Source organism: Lissotriton vulgaris, chromosome 12 (assembly GCF_964263255.1).
Source record: "Lissotriton vulgaris chromosome 12, aLisVul1.2, whole genome shotgun sequence".
Taxonomy (NCBI): Eukaryota; Metazoa; Chordata; class Amphibia; order Caudata; family Salamandridae; genus Lissotriton; species Lissotriton vulgaris.
The window spans coordinates 525688631-525707317 of NC_141700.1; the positions used below are offsets into that span (position 1 = coordinate 525688631).

The window sequence follows — 18687 nt, forward strand, 5'->3', positions numbered from 1 at the left end:
CAGTTGCAGTGCAGTGGTGGCTCACGGACCGCGATTGGGTCCGGGGCAGATCCCTCTCCCTACCCCAACCGGAGCACATAGTTGTGACGGACGCGTCCCTCCAGGGCTGGTGGGGCCGAATGGGAGAGGCGGAGATCAGAGGATTCTGGTCTCCAGCGGAGTCCCGGCTCCACATCAACATTCTGGATCTGCGGGCGATCCGGCTTGCACTGAAGGCATTCCTCCCCTCTGTCCTGGGGAGTGTAGTTCAGGTGTTCACGGACAACACCACTGCCATGTGGTACTCCAACAAACAGGGCGGGGTGGGGTCTTGGACCCTATGGCAGGAAGCTCTGCGCCTCTGGCAGTGGCTGGAACATCAGGGCGTGACCCTGGTGGTTCCACACCTGGCAGGTTCCCTGAACGCCAGGGCGGACGAACTCAGCCGTCGGTGCATGATGGATCACGAATGGCATATGAACTCTGACGTGGCGCAAGGCCTCTTTTAGCAGTGGGGAGAGCCTTGGTTAGATCTATTCGCCACAGAAGAGAATGCGCAATGTCATCAGTCCTGCGCGTTGGAATTTCCAAGGCGGCACTCGCTCGTTGACGCTTTTCGTCGCGAGTGGAGCTGCGGTCTGTTGTACACCTTTCCGCCTATACCACTTCTGCCCAGAGTGCTGAAGATCGGACCCAAGTAATCCTTGTGGCTCCGGACTGGGCGCGAAGATACTGGTATGTAAATGTAAATGTAGCCGTACTTGTAAAGCGCACTGATACTAGTGTCCTGGCACTGTACTCATACCGCTAGGGAACCCTTCATGGGTTTTCCCCGTGAAATGTCCACTCCTGGACATCCCCAGGGTGCAACCAGGCATCCCAAGCGCTGTTGGGGGCCGTTGTGGAGACTAAGCAAGCTATTGCCCAGAGTTGAAGCGTGGGGCCCATGATTAGAATAGGCACCGAGGCGAGAAATCAGGTCCAAGGAATTATGAGCCCAAGATCCGCCAAGACCAGCAGAGGCGGGAATTGAACCCCCGAGCCACACTTCTCGACTAAGTATCCTAAGTTACTTAGCATGTCTGTCGATCCCCTGATTCGTCTGCCTCTTCAGGAGGACCTTCTGTCGCAGCAGCAGGGGACGGTCCTCCACCCGAACCTGTCCAGTCTCCACTTACATGCGTGGAGATTGAGCGTCGGCAGTTGAGGCCATTTGACTTGCCTCCTGAAGTTTCTAATGTGATTCTGGCAGCCAGGTGTCCCTCCACAAAATCGGTATATACCTGCAGGTGGAACCAATTTGTGGCATGGTGCACAGCATAGGCTGTGGATCCCCTTTCTGCCCCTCTGAGGTTCTCCTCTTTCTTCTCTCTTGCCCAGCAGGGCTCTGCTCTGGGCACTATCAAGGGCTACCTCTCTGCTATTTCTGCCTTCTTAAGGCTCCCTGATAAGCCCTCTTTGTTCAAGTCCCCAGTTGTAAATAGGTTTTTGAAGGGTATCACGCATATGTTCCCTCCTGTGATGCCTCATTGGGACTTGAACCTTGTTCTGACCTATCTGATGTGCGCTCCTTTCGTGCCGCTTCATAACTGTCCTCTTCGTCTCCTTACTCTGAAGACTGCATTCCTGGTTGCCATCACCTCTGCCATGAGGGTGAGTGAGCTCCAGGCTTTCCTCTAAACCTCCCTTCCTTTCTGTCCATCCGGACAAAGTTGTGTTGCAGACACGACCCTCTTTTCTGCCCAAGGTAGTCACAGCCTTCCGCATCGGGCAGTCCATCACCATGCCCACCTTCTTTCCGGCTCCGCATCTCTCGAAAGAGGGAGAGGCTCCACTGTTTGGACCCAAAACGTGCGCTCTCATTCTACTTGGATCGCACACGCCAGTTCAGAGTGGTTGACCAACTCTTTGTTGGTTACGTGGGCGCTAAAAAAGGTCGGGCGGTGCACAAGCGGACCATCTCATGGTGGGTCGTGTTGTGCATCAAGGTATGCTACTCTTTGGCTAAAAGGAGCCTCCTGTTGGGCTGAGGGCCCATTCCACTCGGGCCATGGCGGCTACTGCTGCCCTGGGTCAGGGAGTCCCCTTGCAGGACATCTGTCAGACAGCTACGTGGGCATCGCTGCACACGTTTGCAAGACACTACTGCCTGGACAGCCAAGTCCGGAGAGATTTGTTCTTTGGCCATTCGTCCTCCAGGACTTTTTGGTGTGATCATTGGTTCGCAGACCCACCACCTGGGTTGGTATTGCTGGGGTATCTATTCTAAGGTAAGGAATCTAATACTAACCTGTTTCTTTCAGATGCACAAGTTACTTACCTTCCGTAACAATATATCTGTAAGAAACAGTAGTTAGTATTAGATTCCTTACCGCCCCACCCATCCTCCCCGTTCTGCGAACCGATATCTAGGGATAAGGTCACCCCCTATCAGGGCCCTAGTTTCATGGCACCAGTGTTGGTTTTTATCATGGCTCTGCGTTCTGGTGCGGAAAAGCTACGTATAAGAACTGACGTCAGCGCACGAGGGCGGCGTCTAAGTACTCCAGTGACGTCATCCCGGCGCCAACGACTCCGACGGACACGGAGCCGCAGAAGACGCCTACCGTCGCGCATGGGTACTGCTACGCAAAAGTTTCCGGATCCAGACTGACGCCTGGGGATATTCTAAGGTAAGGAATCCAATACGAACTTCTGTGTCTTACAGATATATCGTTACCGAAGGTAAGAAACTAGCGCCGGAGCCGGAAAATATTTTCGACGATGAAGATCTTGTCGAAGCCGAAGAATCAGATCAACAGTCGGATCAAGATTCAGACTCCAACTACTATGTCGACGAAGAAGAAGACATCGTCGAGGTAGGAGACGACAAACAAGGGATCGGAGTCGTCGAAGACGACTCCAGTGATGAAACGGGGACAATCGGGAGTACGACGCCCCAAACATACACAACTATGGTTCCACAGGCTCAGGTCGAGGCATCGCCGAAAGGCCTTAGCCAAGATCTCGAAACCCATTCTTTAGCCCTGCGATACAGCTCGGTTAAGAATATTAGAAAAGAGCCATCGGATCAACGTAACCCGAAATTGTTGATATCGAAACCAAAAGTTATGGAACCAAAAAAAAAAACCAAAACTGACCGACTACACAGTCTTCAGGCCAAACTACGTCTATCCATCGGAGTTGATCCCAAAGAAGATCATCGACAGTACGGTCTTCGGACTGAACTGTCGATCCATCGGAGTCTAACACAAGGGTCGTCGAGCCAAAGGCCAGTGCACCTATATCCACTCCAAAACAGAAGGCCGTCGAACCGATAAGATCGGCGTCGACAGCCGACAACACAAAAAAGGGACTTGATCCGAAAAAGGTTGTTGAACCGAAACAGTCGACAAACCAATGGCTGAGCAACCAAAAACGATCGAGCCGAAGAAAATCGACCCGAAGAAGGCCATCGAGTCGAGACCGCAAAGCATCGGTCCAAAATCATAGGTACCGAAGACGCTACAAGGTCAGAAGGGTACTATCGACCCGACAAACGATAAAAACATCGTCTCCAAAGAAACAGGCACAACTTAAAAAGACTGTTGTAACACAGAGAGCTCTCGGACCGATCAAATTTGGCCTAGCAACTTCCTCTAAGACAAAGGCAGTCGACCCGGAAACCGGTATTGAACCGAAACAAACAAAACCAAAGACATTGGGGAAAAAAGCCAAGAACTACTGAGCAGGAGATCTTATATCCAGACCCCTCATCAGAAGAACAGTCAAAACTTTACATTGACCCTAATTCTGGCAAAGTCACTCCCTACAAGAGAAACATCAGACCAGAAACTGATAAAGAGACTTATATCATCCCACTCAAAAAGAAAAGGGACTTTGCTACTTCACCTATTCTATTTGAGCCTATGAAACCAACTATGCCTAACACGTACACATATACACCCACACACTCGGATGAAGAGGTGGATTATGAAGATAATAAGGAATACAATTACACAGTAGACCCTGACCAAGACAGTCAAGTTCAACCATGGGCAGACCCAGTACATTCTGGTGACTCTCAGCCCATTCCAGATACACCTGCATACCCTGCTAAGCCTTCTCCTACAGAGGATACAGCTGCTTTTAATGCACTAATAGATAGGGCAGCCCTCCATCTCAATGTAGAGATACATGCAGACCCCATTGAGGAAGATTTCCTCTTTGACACTTTTGCCACATCAGAAATATCTGTCAAAACACTACCTATGTTAAAAGGGGTACTTAAACATGCAGGTGACATATTTAAAGAAACAACTAGGGCATGGGTCATTAACCCCAGAATAGAGAGGAAATACAGGCCAGCACCAGCAGACCCCACATATATTAAGGGACAACTGCCTTTGGATTCTTTAGTGGTATCCAATGCACGTAAACGTGCAAACTCACAAACAACTGAAGAAGCTCCACCTCCTGACAAAGAATCCAACATCTTAGAGACCTCAGGAAAGAGGGTAGCTGCTCAAGCAGCTAATATATGGTGAATATCTAATTCGCAAGCCCTGTTGGCTAGGTACGACAGGGCACACTATGACACCTTAGAGACACTTCTGCCTGTTCCTTGTAAGGTTCAGGTAAATACTGGAGAAGACCTAGTACAGGAGGGAAAATTAATAACTAACGCCTCCATTAAATGTGCCCTAGACGGGGCAGATACAGCGGCCAGATCAGTTATCACCAGTGTTGCGCTCAGGAGACATGCGTGGCTTCGCATTTCAGGTTTCAAAAATGAAGTCCAGTCTACTTTATTAAACCAGCCAGTAAATCAGGACTATTTATTTGGTCCAGCTGTAGATACAATCCTGGACAAAATGAAAAAAGACACTGAAACGGCCAAGTCTATGGCAGCCTTACAGTCCCAACAGCATAGAGGCTCCTTTCGTCGCTCCAATTACAGAGGTGCTGCAAGACGTAACTCATCACAGCAGACCTCAAACTACAAAGAGAATACGCAAATCACCTACAATAAGAACAATAGAGGTGGATACCGCGGCAATAACAAAGGCAGTGGACAATGAAATAATACCACCAGATCCTCTACCAACACAAAACAGACTTCTTGGCGCTACCCCCAGGCCATACAACACCAGTCGGGGGACAATTACAGCAGTTCCTACCAGTCTGGCAAAACATCACTACAGACAAGTGGGTAAAGCAAATTATCCAGGATGGCTATTGCCTAGACCTAAACTCTACAACACCCAACATACCACCAAGACACCGTCCTATGTCTGCAGAACACCTAAACTTATTGCAGCAAGAAGTCATCAGCATGCTGCAAAAAGGGCCATAGAACTAGTACCTTTGGAACATCAAGGTACAGGGGTATACTCGCTATACTTCCTCATCCCCAAAAAGGACAGGTCTCTCAGACCAATATTGGACCTCAGGCCCCTAAATCAATACATTTTATCACAGCATTTTCATATGCTCACTCTACAACAAGTCTTACCACTGCTGCAACAAGGAGACTTCCTCGCAATTTCGATCCAAAAAGACGCATACTTCCATATACCGATACATCCTGCTCACAGGAAATATCTCAGGTTCACAATACAAAATCAACATTACCAATTCAAAGTCCTTCCATTTGGTGTAACAGCCCCGAGGGTGTTCACAAAATGCCTAGCGACAGTAGCTGCACATTTAAGAAGACAACATATTCACGTCTATCCGTACCTGGACGACTGGCTAATACAATCAAAGTCGGCCCAGCAATGTGCCAGCCACATGTCCGAAACCATTCACCTCCTGCACAGTCTAGGCTTCACGTTGAACTACCCAAAATCTCATCTCCAGCCATCCCATGTACAGCAGTACCTGGGAGCAACGATAAATACTCTAGCAGCAAAAGCATACCCAAACACTGCAAGAATAAACAGTATGCAACTGCTGATCCAAAAGTTCATGCCCCAACACTCGCTCTCTGCCCGATAGTTTATGCAACTCCTAGGCATGATGGCTTCGTGCATCTTCATAGTCCCTCACGCAAGACTACACGTGTCCGCTACAACAGTGCTTAGCACAGCAGTGGAACCAGGCTCAAGGACAATTGAAAGACCTAGTGTTGGTGACCGGTCGTGCATACAACTCTCTGCATTGGTGGAATCCACAAAACCTTTGCAAGGGACGACTGTTCCAAGAGCCTGTACCACAAATAGTGTTGACGACGGACGCATCCCTGATAGGATGGGGGGCCCATGTCTTTCAGTACACAGTGCAGGGCCTATGGACAACACAACAAAAGAAAATGCACATCAAGTTGCTAGAGATGATGGCAATTTTTCTGTCAATGAAAGCGTTCAAAGTACATTTATGCAACAAGACTGTGTTGATCCGGACGGACAACATGACAGCAATGTACTACATACAGAAACGGGGAGAATACACTCTCCACAGCTATCACATCTAGCCCAAAGCATGTGGAAGTGGGCCATTCAAAGAAACATTTTTCTCATGGCGGAACACCTCCCAGGCAAGGACAACCAAATAGCGATCTGCTCAGTAGACGCAGCGAACAAATGCATGCGTGGGAGATTCATCCCACAGTGCTACAACTGTACTTCCAACAGTGGGGTCAACCAGAGATAGACCTGTTCGCCACAATGGAAAACGCAAAATGCCAGTACTTTGCCGCCAGGTTTCCACATCCGCAGTCGCAGGGCAATGCGATATGGATGAACTGGTCAGGCAAATTTGCGTACGCTTTTCCCCCAGCACCGTTAATACCGCTAGTGGCACGCAAACTACGCCAGCATTCATTGACACTAATCCTGGTTGCTCCAACATGGGCGAGGCAACCATGGTACACAACTTTTCTAGAACTTTCTGTGGTGCCTCATCAAAGACTGCGGCTAACACCCACTCTTCTCACTCAGAGCCTTGGAGACATACAGCACCCAGATCCGCAACAACTGAACCTTGCAATCTGGCTCCTGAAGTCTTAGAGTTTGGGTACCTAAACTTACCTCCTGACTGTATGAACATTATCAAGGAGGCAAGAAGACCTACTACCAGAGCTTGTTACGCTGCAAAGTGGAAGCATTTTGTCATTTACTGTAATAACAATGACATAAACCCACTAGATGCTTCGACGCAAAATATCATTTTCTATCTTTTGCACCTACATCGTTGCAATCTAGCTTATTCATCTATAAGAATACTTAGCTGCCATTGCAGCTTATCTTCAGAACAGGCAGCATCTTTCGCTGTTTAGAGTGCCTGCAATTAAAGCATTCATGGAGGGACACAAATGAATAATCCCCCCCCAAAACACCCACCTTCACCTGTCTGGAACCTAAACATCGTTTTAACCAGACTAATGGGACCACCATTTGAACCGTTGCATTCATGTGAATTACAATTTCTAACATGGAAGGTAGCTTTTCTTGTAGCAATTACTTCGCTTAGAAGAGTTAGCGAGCTGCAAGCCCTAACTATTCAAGAGCCATTCATCCAAATACATGCAAATAAGGTAGTTCTTAGAACAAACCCTAAATTTATGCCAAAAGTGGTATCCCATTTTCATATCAATCAGACAATAGAACTGCCAGTGTTCTTTCCAAATCCACAGTCAGTACCTGAAAGGGCTCTACACACACTAGATGTCAAAAGGGCTCTACTATACTACATTGATAGAACTAAGGATTTTAGGAAGACTAAACAGTCGTTTGTTGCCTTTTCACCACAACACAAAGGCAACCCCATTTCAAAATCTGGGTTAGCCAGATGGATAGCTAAGTGCATTCAAATATGTTATCTCGAAGCAAAACGCACTGTTCGAGGCATATGAGTTGCAGATCCTACATTTAGCAATAGATCGCCACCTGGTGTTGGGCTCAGATGATTGCAGGTTGTTGTTGTCTTCTTGGAAGAAGTCTTTTGTAGTCAAGAGATAGGTAACTCCTCCCTTGGACAATACTGCGCATGGTCATCGACTCCATCTTCAGATTGTTTTTTTCCGCCACTAGGTTCGGATGAAAGTTTTCCGCTCCAGCTAGAAAGACTTTTTCTGCTCTTTCGAAGCAAGAAACTTCAAACAAACTTCTTTCGACATCGAATATACTTTCGACATCACCAGCTACATTCCGGTGCGCCGACGGGTGTCGTTGGGCCCATCGGCGCCGTGCGGTCTACGCCTCATGGAAAGAACTCCATTCAAGAGATGCCCGGTATGTCGAGCAAAATTCCCTCTGATCGACCATCACGAGGTTTGCAACCTCTGTCTCTCGCCAGAACACGATGAGTCGACCTGCACAGCCTGTGCCTCAATTCGAGATCGAAGAGCCCGTCGACACGAATTAAGAAGATCAGCACCAGCACCGGAGGCCATCTTTGAAGAGGAGATCGTCGAAGAAGACTTCTCCGAGGACTAATATCCAATCGAAGATATCACCGAAGACGAGGCTCCACTCTGCGCAGAGGAAGACCAGCCTGATCTCCAGATAATATCTGGGGCAAATGATTCTGACGATTCGATCCCGTCTCGACAACCCGTGAGTAAGAAGTCCCTGCACGACAGACTTTACCCAAACAGAAGGCAACGGTCAGCACTCCGCCCATGGGGCCCAGTCGAGACCGACATTTATCCTCTAACGCCCCGCCTTCGGGCCCGGCTCCGAGGAAAGACAGTACGCCTTCCGGTGCATCGGCACCGAAGAGACACCATGTGCCAGTTGCACCTCCTCCATTGGCACCAAAATATCCTTTGGCACCGAAGGATTCGTCGGCACCGAACATAAAAAAAACTTCGGCGCCCAAAGGCAAAGACACTTGGGCACCCGTACCATCGGCGCCAAACACCGACACTGTACCAAACCCGAAAGCTTCGACCCCGAAACCTTCCGGTTCAAAAAACAGAGGGGAATGCCAATTTCCGGTGCCACAGGACCAACAAAACCTATCTCCACGCAAAAAATTATATCATCGGTACCGAAGACCCCAGATAAGGTTAAACATTCGGCACCGAAAATATTGCCAAAAGACTCGTACTTCCCATAAGGCAAAAAGTACTAAACAACCTCTATCTGCTCCGAAAAAATCGACGCCGAAGAAGGTTATACGAGAGGAAGAACTATTTACACCAGATCCTAAATAGAAAAAGGTCCATATTAATCCAAAAACTAGACATGTGGAAGCAATTCCTCATAAAAAGAGACCAGCAGAAACACCACTTACACCTGTGGTCCCTGCCAAAAAGGACTGTGCAACTTCTCCAATGCACCCTTCCTCTCCTTCACCTTCTTCCTCTCCTGTTACTCCATATCAACCTATAAATTCTCCTATTCACTCTCCTGCATCATCACACCACACGGATGAAGAGTATGATCTGGGTGGGGGGGGGGATGATGTTCCAGAAACATATACATACCCTTTAGATGAGGAGGCTAACACAGATTACCCTAAGGATGATGATGCATACAATTGTTCACCAAATAATGCACCAGACATCCCTGATCCTCAGTACTACCCAACAAAACCTTCCCCTACAGAGGACAGTGTTGGCTTTAATCATTTGTTAAACAGAGCTGCACTTTACTTTGGGGTTCCCATGCACTCTGATGACATTGAGGAGGACTTCTTGTTAGACACTTTCGAACAGTCTCAAAGATCTACTCAAATTCTACCAATTATTAAGGGAGTCATAAAACATGCTCCAGAGATTTTTAAAGATCCAGTAAGGTGTAGGGTGTTCAATCCTAGAATCGAGAAAGTGTAGGCCAGCACCAGCTGATCCAGTATACATTAAAGGTCATCTGCCACTAGACTCCTTGGTAGTTTCTAATGCGCGAAAAGGGCCAATTCTCAATCTTCTGGGGACACACCCTCGCCTGACAGAGTCCAAGATCATTGATGCGTCAGGGAAACAAATTGCTGCACAAGCAACAAACATATGGTGCATAGCAAATACAGGCTTTACTCTCTCGCTACAACAGGGCCCATTACGATCAACTAGAAAAGTTAATGGAACACCTACCAGATCAACACAAGGATCTAGCAGCGGAGCTTTTACAAGAAGGCAAATTGATTTCAAATGCCTCAATTAAATGTGCACTAGATGTAGCTGACACAGCATCCAGAGCAGTAAACACTAGTGTTATTCTCAGGCGTCACTCGTGGTTACGCATCTCCGGTTTTAAACCAGAGGTACAAACTACCATTCTAAACCAGCCCTTTAATCAGAACCAATTGTTCGGGCCGGAGGTAGATAACGCATTAGAAAAGATAAAGAAGGACACCGATACCGCCAAGTCCATGGGGGCGTTACAATACACCCAAGTTAGAGGTTCCTTTCGCCGCTCCTCTTATAGAGGAGGATCCAAGCAGACCGGCGCAGACATAACATCATATAAGACACACATGCAGACCTCCTCTAATAGAGGATTTTTTAGAGGAGGATACAGAGGCAATAACAAGAAAGGAAGAGGTAGTAACACCAACCGCTACTCTTCCGCTCCTAAACAAGGACTTCCCTCTGCCTCCCCTACAGCACTCCACTCCTGTGGGAGGCAGACTCTCACAGTTCCTACCTGTCTGGAACTCCATCACAACAGACAAGTGGGTAAGACAAATTCTCCAACATGGCTACTGCCTAGAACTCACAGCAACCCCCCCAAACATACCACCCAGGCAGCGTCCAATGTCTGCAGAACACATAAATCTGCTTCAACAGGAGGTACTAGCACTCCTAGAAAAGGATGCTATTCAAGTAGTTCCATTATAAGAACAAGGAACAGGAGTCTACTCCCTGTACTTCCTAATTCCAAAGAAAGACAAAACTTTAAGACCAATCCTCGACCTCAGGCCACTCGATCACTACATTCAATCAGATAATTTTCACATGATCACTTTACAACAGGTACTCCAATTACTACAACAGGGAGATTTTCTGTCCAGACTAGACCTAAAGGACACCTATTTTCACATTCCAATACATCCTGCACACAGGAAGTATTTAAGGTTTGTCATACAAGGACAACACTATCAGTTCAAAGTCCTTCCATTCGGGGTTACAACAGCACCACGAGTGTTTAAAAAATGCTTAGCAGTAGTGGCAGCACATCTCAGAAGACAACAAATACATGTCTTCCCCTACCTAGACGACTGGCTCATAAAGGCAAGATCGTACAACCAGTGTACACAACACACAAAGCAAACAATTCAAACACTGCACAACTTAGGGTTTACGATAAACTGCACAAAGTCGCACCTAGAGCCTTCACAATTTCAGCAATATCTAGGAGCTACTATAAACACATCAGTAGCTCAAGCCTATCCCAGTCAAGCCAGGATTCAAAGTATTCAGAACTTAGTCTCTCTTTTTCAGTGCCAGCACTCTCTACAAGCCAGAGTGTTCATGAAATTAATAGGGATGATGGCGTCTTGCATCTTCATAGTTCCCCACGCAAGACTGCAAATGCGTCCACTACATGAATGTCTAGCACAACAGTGGAATCAGGTTTAAGGTCACCTTACAGACCTGGTGTTGGTGGACAGCCGTACATATCGCTCTCTACAATGGTGGAACACCAAAAATTTGACAAAGGTACGGCCGTTCCTAGAGCCTGTTCCACAAGTAGTGCTCACAACAGACGCATCCCTTACAGGATGGGGAGTCCATCTACTGCATTATACCACACAAGGTCAGTGGAACAATCAACAGAAACATTCCACATCAACCACCTAGAGCTGCTTGCAATTTTCCTTGCACTCAAAACTTTTCAAGTACAAATCCAAAACAAAGCTGTCTTAGTCCGAACGGACAATATGACAGCCATGTACTACATACAAAAACAGGGGGGGACACACTCTGCAACTATCCCAACTTGCACAGAACATTTGGAGATGGGCCTTTCCTCAAAACATACAGCTGACAGTAGAACACCTTCCAGGGATTCACAACCAGATAGCAGATCTGTTAAGTCGTCAATCTCAACAGAATCACAAATGTGAGTTGCACCCACAAGTACTTCAACCATTCTTTCAAATGTGGGGGCATCCACAAATAGACCTGTTTGCCACCCACGAGAACTCAAAATGCCCAACCTTAGCCACCAGGTTTCCACACCCACGGTCGAAGGGGAATGCAATATGGATGAATTGGTGAGGCCGATTTGCGTACGCTTTTCCGCTTCTCCCACTCATTCCACTAGTAGTACGCAAGCTCAGACAACAGTCCCTCAAACTAATACCAGTGGCCCCCACATGGGCATGCCAGCCGTGGTTCACCACGCTACTAGATCTCTCAATGGTTCCACATCAGAAATTACAGCTCACGCCATCCCTGTTAACACAGAACCATGGAGAAATAAGACACCCAGAACCGAGCCAACTGAGTTTGGCAATCTGGCTCCTGAAGTCCTAGAGTTTGGTTACTTAAACCTACCACCAGACTGTATGGATATAATTAAAGAAGCTAGAAGACCCACTACCAGAGCATGCTAGGCTGCTAAGTGGAAACGATTTGCAATATACTGTAATAACAATCACATTGATCCTTTGGATGTTTCCATCCAAAATATAATTTGCAACCTTCTACATTTACAAAGATCCAATTTGGCTTACTCTTCCATACGCCTGCATTTAGCAGCTATTGCAGCATATTTACAAAATAGACAACATCTATCTCTATTTGAAGTACCTGCAATAAAAGCATTTCTGTAAGGATTAAAAAGAATAATCCCAGCCAGGTTACCACCTGCTCCAGTATGGAACCTGAATGTAGTCCTTACAAGACTCATGGGACCCCATTTGAACAGTTACATAAATGTGAACTACAATTTCTAACATGGAAAACAGCTTTCCTTGTTGCCCTTAGCTCTCTCAGAAGAGTTAGTGAAATCCAAGCATTCACAACAGAAGAACCCTTTTTTCAAATACATCCTAACAAAGTGGTTCTTAGACCTAATCCAAAATTCCTACCAAAAGTGATTACTCCTTTTCACCTAAATCAATCAGTAGTTACCAGTGTTTTTTTAAAAACCGGACTCTGTTGTAGAAAGAGCTTTGCACACCCTAGACGTTAGAGAGCTCTACTATATTAGACAGAACTAAATCATTCAGGAAAACAAAACCACTATTTGTATCCTTCTCTCCCCCACACAAAGGCAATCCTATCTCTAAAGGAGGTATTGCTAGATGGATTGTTAAGTGTATTCAAATCTGCTATCACAAGGCTAAACGTACACTAATAGTTCCTCCTAGAGCACACTCCACTCGCAAACTAGGAGCCTCTATGGCTTTCTTAGGAAACATACCATTAGAGGATATATGCAAGGCAGCAACATGGTCTACAATACACACCTTCACTAAACACTATTGTGTTGATGTGCAAGCCAAACAGCAAGCTGCAGTAGGCCAAGCTGTCCGTAAAACACTTTTTTCAGTATGCTGCAACGGATACAAGCGACCACCGCTAGGGGATACACTGCTGCACAATCATTGCTAAATGTAGGATCTGCAGCTCCTATGCCTCGAACGGAAAATGCTACTTACCAGTATGCATCTGTTCTTGGCATGTAGAGCTGCAGAATCCTACATGCCCACCTGCCTCCCCGGGACTTGTATCCGTTCCAGTACTTATCTTAATTAGATGCACACGCATGGACATCCTTTTTATCTTTACTTCTACTAACTCCATCATTTCCCATCATTGCAAAAAACAATCTGAAGATGTAGTCGATGACCATGCGCAGTATTTTCCAAGGGAGTAGTCACCTATCTCGTGACTACAAAATACTTCTTCCAAGAAGACAACCTGCAATCATCCGAGCCCAACACCAGGTGGCAATCTATAGCTAAGTGTAGGATTCTGCAGCTCTACATGCCAAGAACAGATGCATACTGGTAAGTAGCATTTTCCTTAGCAGTTCCCCCAAGAGCGCATTCTACACGCAAACTAGGGGCATCCATGGCTTTCCTAGGAAACATTCCTGTAGAGGAAATATGTAGAGCAGCCACATGGACTACCATACATACTTTCGCAAAACACTATTGTGTAGATGTACATTCCAAACAGCAAGCTGCTGTAGGACAGGCTGTTCTAAAAACTGTTAGACTGCTGCAGCTGGCACAGGTAGCCCCCGCTAGGGGAGAGACTGCTATACATTCTATGCACAGATACGAATTCAGCAGCTCACATGCCTCGAACGGAATATGCTACTTACCAGTATGCATCTGTCCTTGGCATGTAGGGCTGCTGACATTCATATTGCCCACCCTCCTCCCCGGTGCTCGTCGCAGCTGTAGCATTCATTCTTACTTTCTTGCATGGACATCTCTTACTGTACCATACTCCATCTCTGCCACAATGGCGAAAAACAATCTGAGGATGGAGAGGATGCCCATGCGCACCGTAGTCCAGGGGAGGAGCCACCTATCTCGTGATACTTTGGAGACTCTTCCAGGACAACCATGTGCAATCATCCGGCCCCAACACTAGGTGGCGATCTATGCACAGATATGAATGTCAGCAGCCCTACATGCCAAGAACAGATGCATACTGGTAAGTATCCTATTCCTTCGGGTTCCTCAAACTTCCTGGCGTCACTGTTTACTGCTTGGTGCGGCCCCTTTTTCTTCCGCCTGCGCGCAGCTTGTGCTGCTCCAGGTTCTGTCCTGCTCACTATCTGATGGTGTTTCTATCCTTATTTTAGAGGGCTTGCCTGTAGTAAATTTTGCCCTTTGTTCCTGCGGTATATCTGCTTCTGTGAGTTTTGCCCTCCCTATTCAGCCTCTGGATCACCAGACTAGCTTTTGTCATGCCGTCTACGGTGTCGTGGTGCTTCGGCCTGGTCCTCTGCCTGGTGTTCCAGGGTGGCTGAGGCATTTCTGGTGTTCTCCTGGGTTCTGGTTGTCTGATTTAGGTCTGTACTACATGTTCTTGCTTCCCGGGGATCGCTGTTCTGAGTACACTACTTCATAGTACTTACCAGCTGCTTGCTGCGCACTCCTGGTCTTATGGTCCACCTCAGTGGACCTTGGTGTGTTCTCCTGTTCCTTGTTCTGCTGTATCTTTGCGCGAATGTCTTCTTTCTCACGTACGCGCTTCCTGGCATTGAGGCAGTTTCTGACTTGTCCCCTGCCTAGGGGCTGCTGTCCGTTCAACTAACTCCGCCCCCCCTGCGCACAGAGATGCTGTGGCAACAATTTTCCGGATACAGTCTCACGCCTGGGGATAATGATATGTTCAGGAATCTGCGGCTAGAATTGTCTCTACCAGATGCACCGTTACCGAAGGTAAGTAACTTTTACTTTAATGCAATGATTCAGTTTGTAATTGGGCTGCATCCATTTTTTCATCTACTAGCCAGGGGAAAAGCTGTTTTACAGAAACCTTATCCATTTGCATTGCCTTTTGATTCACCTTTCCTTCCTCCAGCCCTCAATAAACACCACCAACATAGATACTCTTCTTGTGGCAACTGATCAGACTGAAAGAATCACGGAGCCCCCTGAAAATGTGCAAGAGAAGATTGCATTCATCTTTAACAACTTGTCTCAGTCCAACATGACGCAGAAGGTCAGTATCTGGTGCTTTAAAGTTTAACTTGCTCCACTTTCCCTATCCTATGACCTCATATTTTATAGGTGATGTTTATAATTGATGTAATTATGCTTCTTAATGGCGGGGGTATAAATTGTAATCTAGTTTCTTCACCTGTACTTGGGGTTTGTGCAGTACATGTATATTATTCCTAAGTTTTCATAATTTGCACTGCAGGTTTAAAATGCAGTAGAATTCGCTCTAGGTGCACGCACAGTGCAGTGAACCTGTATTTTCATCCGGTAAAATGTAAGAATGACAATTAGAAGGCACATTATTTTAAGACCCTTTGAATCGTAACCTTCATTGTAGTGTTTGGGTGCTCAAATATCTTTTAATGGAACTATTTGTCTGAAATTATAACTTTTTATTTTCTGTCTAGGTTGAAGAACTGAAGGAAACAGTTAAGGAAGAGTTCATGCCCTGGGTTTCCCAGTACCTTGTGATGAAGCGAGTCAGTATTGAGCCAAATTTCCATAGTCTATATTCCAACTTCTTGGACACCCTGAAGAACCTGGAGTTTAACAAGATGGTGCTTAGTGAGACCTACAGAAATATAAAGGTTTGGTGGTCTGCATTCTCCTAATTTTTATTTCTCCTTAACTTTTGATATAGTGGGCTTACCAAGTTCTGGTTAAGTGGCTATAGAAATTTGTGGCTGGACTTGCTGTTATTTGTAATTAATCCAGAAGCCTGTTTTCGCTTAGTGTTTTTTTTAACTGGTTTCAGACTTTCATCCCCCCCCCCGCCCCCCCTCACTGCAGTGATTTTCCTCCCCTTTTTATTTTGCTAAAGCTTAGTATTGAAATGTGTTTAGTTTGTGTGTGCGGGGTTATTACATTGGAGGGGGGGTAAAACAATCAAATAGGGTGTATCTTTTGTGTTCGAGGCATGTGGGCTGCTGAATTCAAATCTGTGCATAGATCGCCGCCTAGTGTTGGGTCCGGATGATTGCACATTGTTGTCCTGGAAGAGTCTTCGAAGTATCACGAGATAGGTGGCTCCTCCCCTGGACTACAGTGCGCATGGGCATCCACTCCATCCTCAGATTGCTTTTTCAGCCATTGGGTTCGGATGTATATTTGTTAACTCAAGTTCTGAATCTATAAAAAACTTTCTGTTTGGCCAAAAGGCCGTTAGTTATCGTCGGTATTGTTTTTGCGATCGGTGCCCAGTACTTGTTCCAGCTCTATCCTCGAGCCGAACGTTCAAGAGGAGCCGCATGGCTTTTCGGCACAGAAGGTCCGGTCGACGCCAGAGGCCTTATCGACGATCCTTCATGGAACGGAGCCCGTTCAAGAGATGTCCCGTCTGCATCTCCAAGTATCCTCACATCGATGTCCACCCGGTGTGCAACAAGTGCCTGTCTCCGGATCACGATGAAGCCAGCTGTATGGCTTGTGCTTGGTTCCGCTCCAAGAAAACTATTCGCCTTCGACGCGCTGCGCCGAAGGAGGCCCAGCAGACGGCACCTGACCCGGTGAACATCTTCGATGCCGAGGATGATGAGGGAGTCTAGCAGGAACTTCAAGAGAACCTGTCTGATCCTGCATCGGAGATCGACTCCAGTTACGACGCGGATGTCAAAATGGTAGATACTGAAGACATCGTCGACTAGGTAGGAGACAACCATGGGGCCTTTGGGGCCGTGGAAGATAGCTTGAGCGAGGAACTAGGCCCAGCCGTTAGTTCGGGGGCAGCAACCAAAACACTCAATAAGGCTCAGGTCGAGGGATCGCCACATGGCCTTACCCAAGATCGTACGCTTGGTTCTACAGCCTCGCCTCAAGGCCCGGCTATGGACATTTCTAACGAGCCATCGGTTGACCGATCGAAATCGAAAGCATTGGTGTCTACACAACCGAAAGCACTGGACACTAAATCAAAACCAAAAGTGCGTGTTACTTTGGTCGGTTTCGAAGACCTCTGAAGCATCGGCACCGACAAAACAGAAGACGGTTATCCACCCGGTGAGGTCGCTAAAGGGTGTCAAACCGAAGACCGGGGCACCGAAGAAACTGGCCAAGGGCGTTGACCCGAAGAAGTCTGCACCGAAGGCCGTCGACACAGACAAGGGACTCAGGAACTCAGTAAGTTCTCGATCCTAAGCGTCGACCCGAAAAGGCTAAAAGCAGTATGGACCTTAAGGCCACAACTGGCAGTGGCTCGAAGGAACCAGTCGAGTCAACACAGCCATCCACCTCTTTTTCGAAGCAGGTGTCGGACTCGCTGAAACGCATTAAAGAGAAGGCTGCTGCTGTCGGACCAAAGGCTACTCCACCCCCGAAGCCGGTCAGTAAACCTCCAAAGTCGTCGGCACCCATCCAGTTCACACTGCCGCCGAAAGTGGTACCTAAGGCCTTCGCCCCCAAGACGGCCGTCGAAGCGACCAAGAAGGTGTCCATGGGGCCGAAGCCTACAACTACAGAGGTGGCCACCAAGCATCGACAGCCTTCGACGGAAGATCATTCGAGGCAATTCATTGACGCCGAAACGGGTGGACTTTATATTTTTAAGCTAAAGATCGCCCCGGAACAGCCTATGGAGTCATATAAAATTCCATTATAGAAAAAGAGGGATTCTGCTATGTCACCTCGTCTATTTGAACCTATAACACCACATGAACAAGACACTGCTCCTATCTCACCCACATATTCAGATGTGGAAGCAGGGGATGGTGACTATGAGGATTACAGTTATCCTGTAGACACTGATCCAGAAGATCACACTGAACCCTGGACAGACGCTGCTGACCCAGGAGATTCACAAACTGCCACAGACAGTCATGTCTATGCTATTAAAACCTCGCCTACAGAAGACACTGCTGCGTTTAATGCACTTATTGAGAGGGCAGCAAAAAATCCGATGTCCAGCTCCATGCTGACCCTATTGAAGAGGATTTTTTGTTTGACACCTTCTCCACCTCAGAGAGAACTGTCAAGACTCTACCAATGCTTAAGGGTGTCCTAAAATATGCTGGAGACATTTTTAAGGAGACCACAAGGGCAAGGGTAATAATCCCCAGAATTGAGAAGAAATACAAACCAGCACTTGGGGACCCTACGTATATCAAGGGACAGTTGTCGTTGGACTCTCTGGTTGTTTCCAATGCCCGGAAGAGG

General features: G+C 47.0%; 1 protein-coding gene across 11 annotated transcripts in view; it reads left to right on the forward strand.

The window, feature by feature from the left end:
• The window catches only part of CNOT1 (CCR4-NOT transcription complex subunit 1), a 1684613-nt gene that overhangs the window by 779548 nt on the left and 886378 nt on the right, over positions 1 to 18687 (forward strand). For all 11 annotated transcript variants that reach the window (XM_086945302.1, XM_086945307.1, XM_086945301.1 and 8 more), the window contains 2 exons: positions 15401 to 15541; positions 15948 to 16127. In XM_086945302.1, coding sequence (XP_086801428.1) covers positions 15401 to 15541; positions 15948 to 16127 — 321 coding nt within the window. The remainder of the gene's footprint in view (positions 1 to 15400; positions 15542 to 15947; positions 16128 to 18687) is intronic.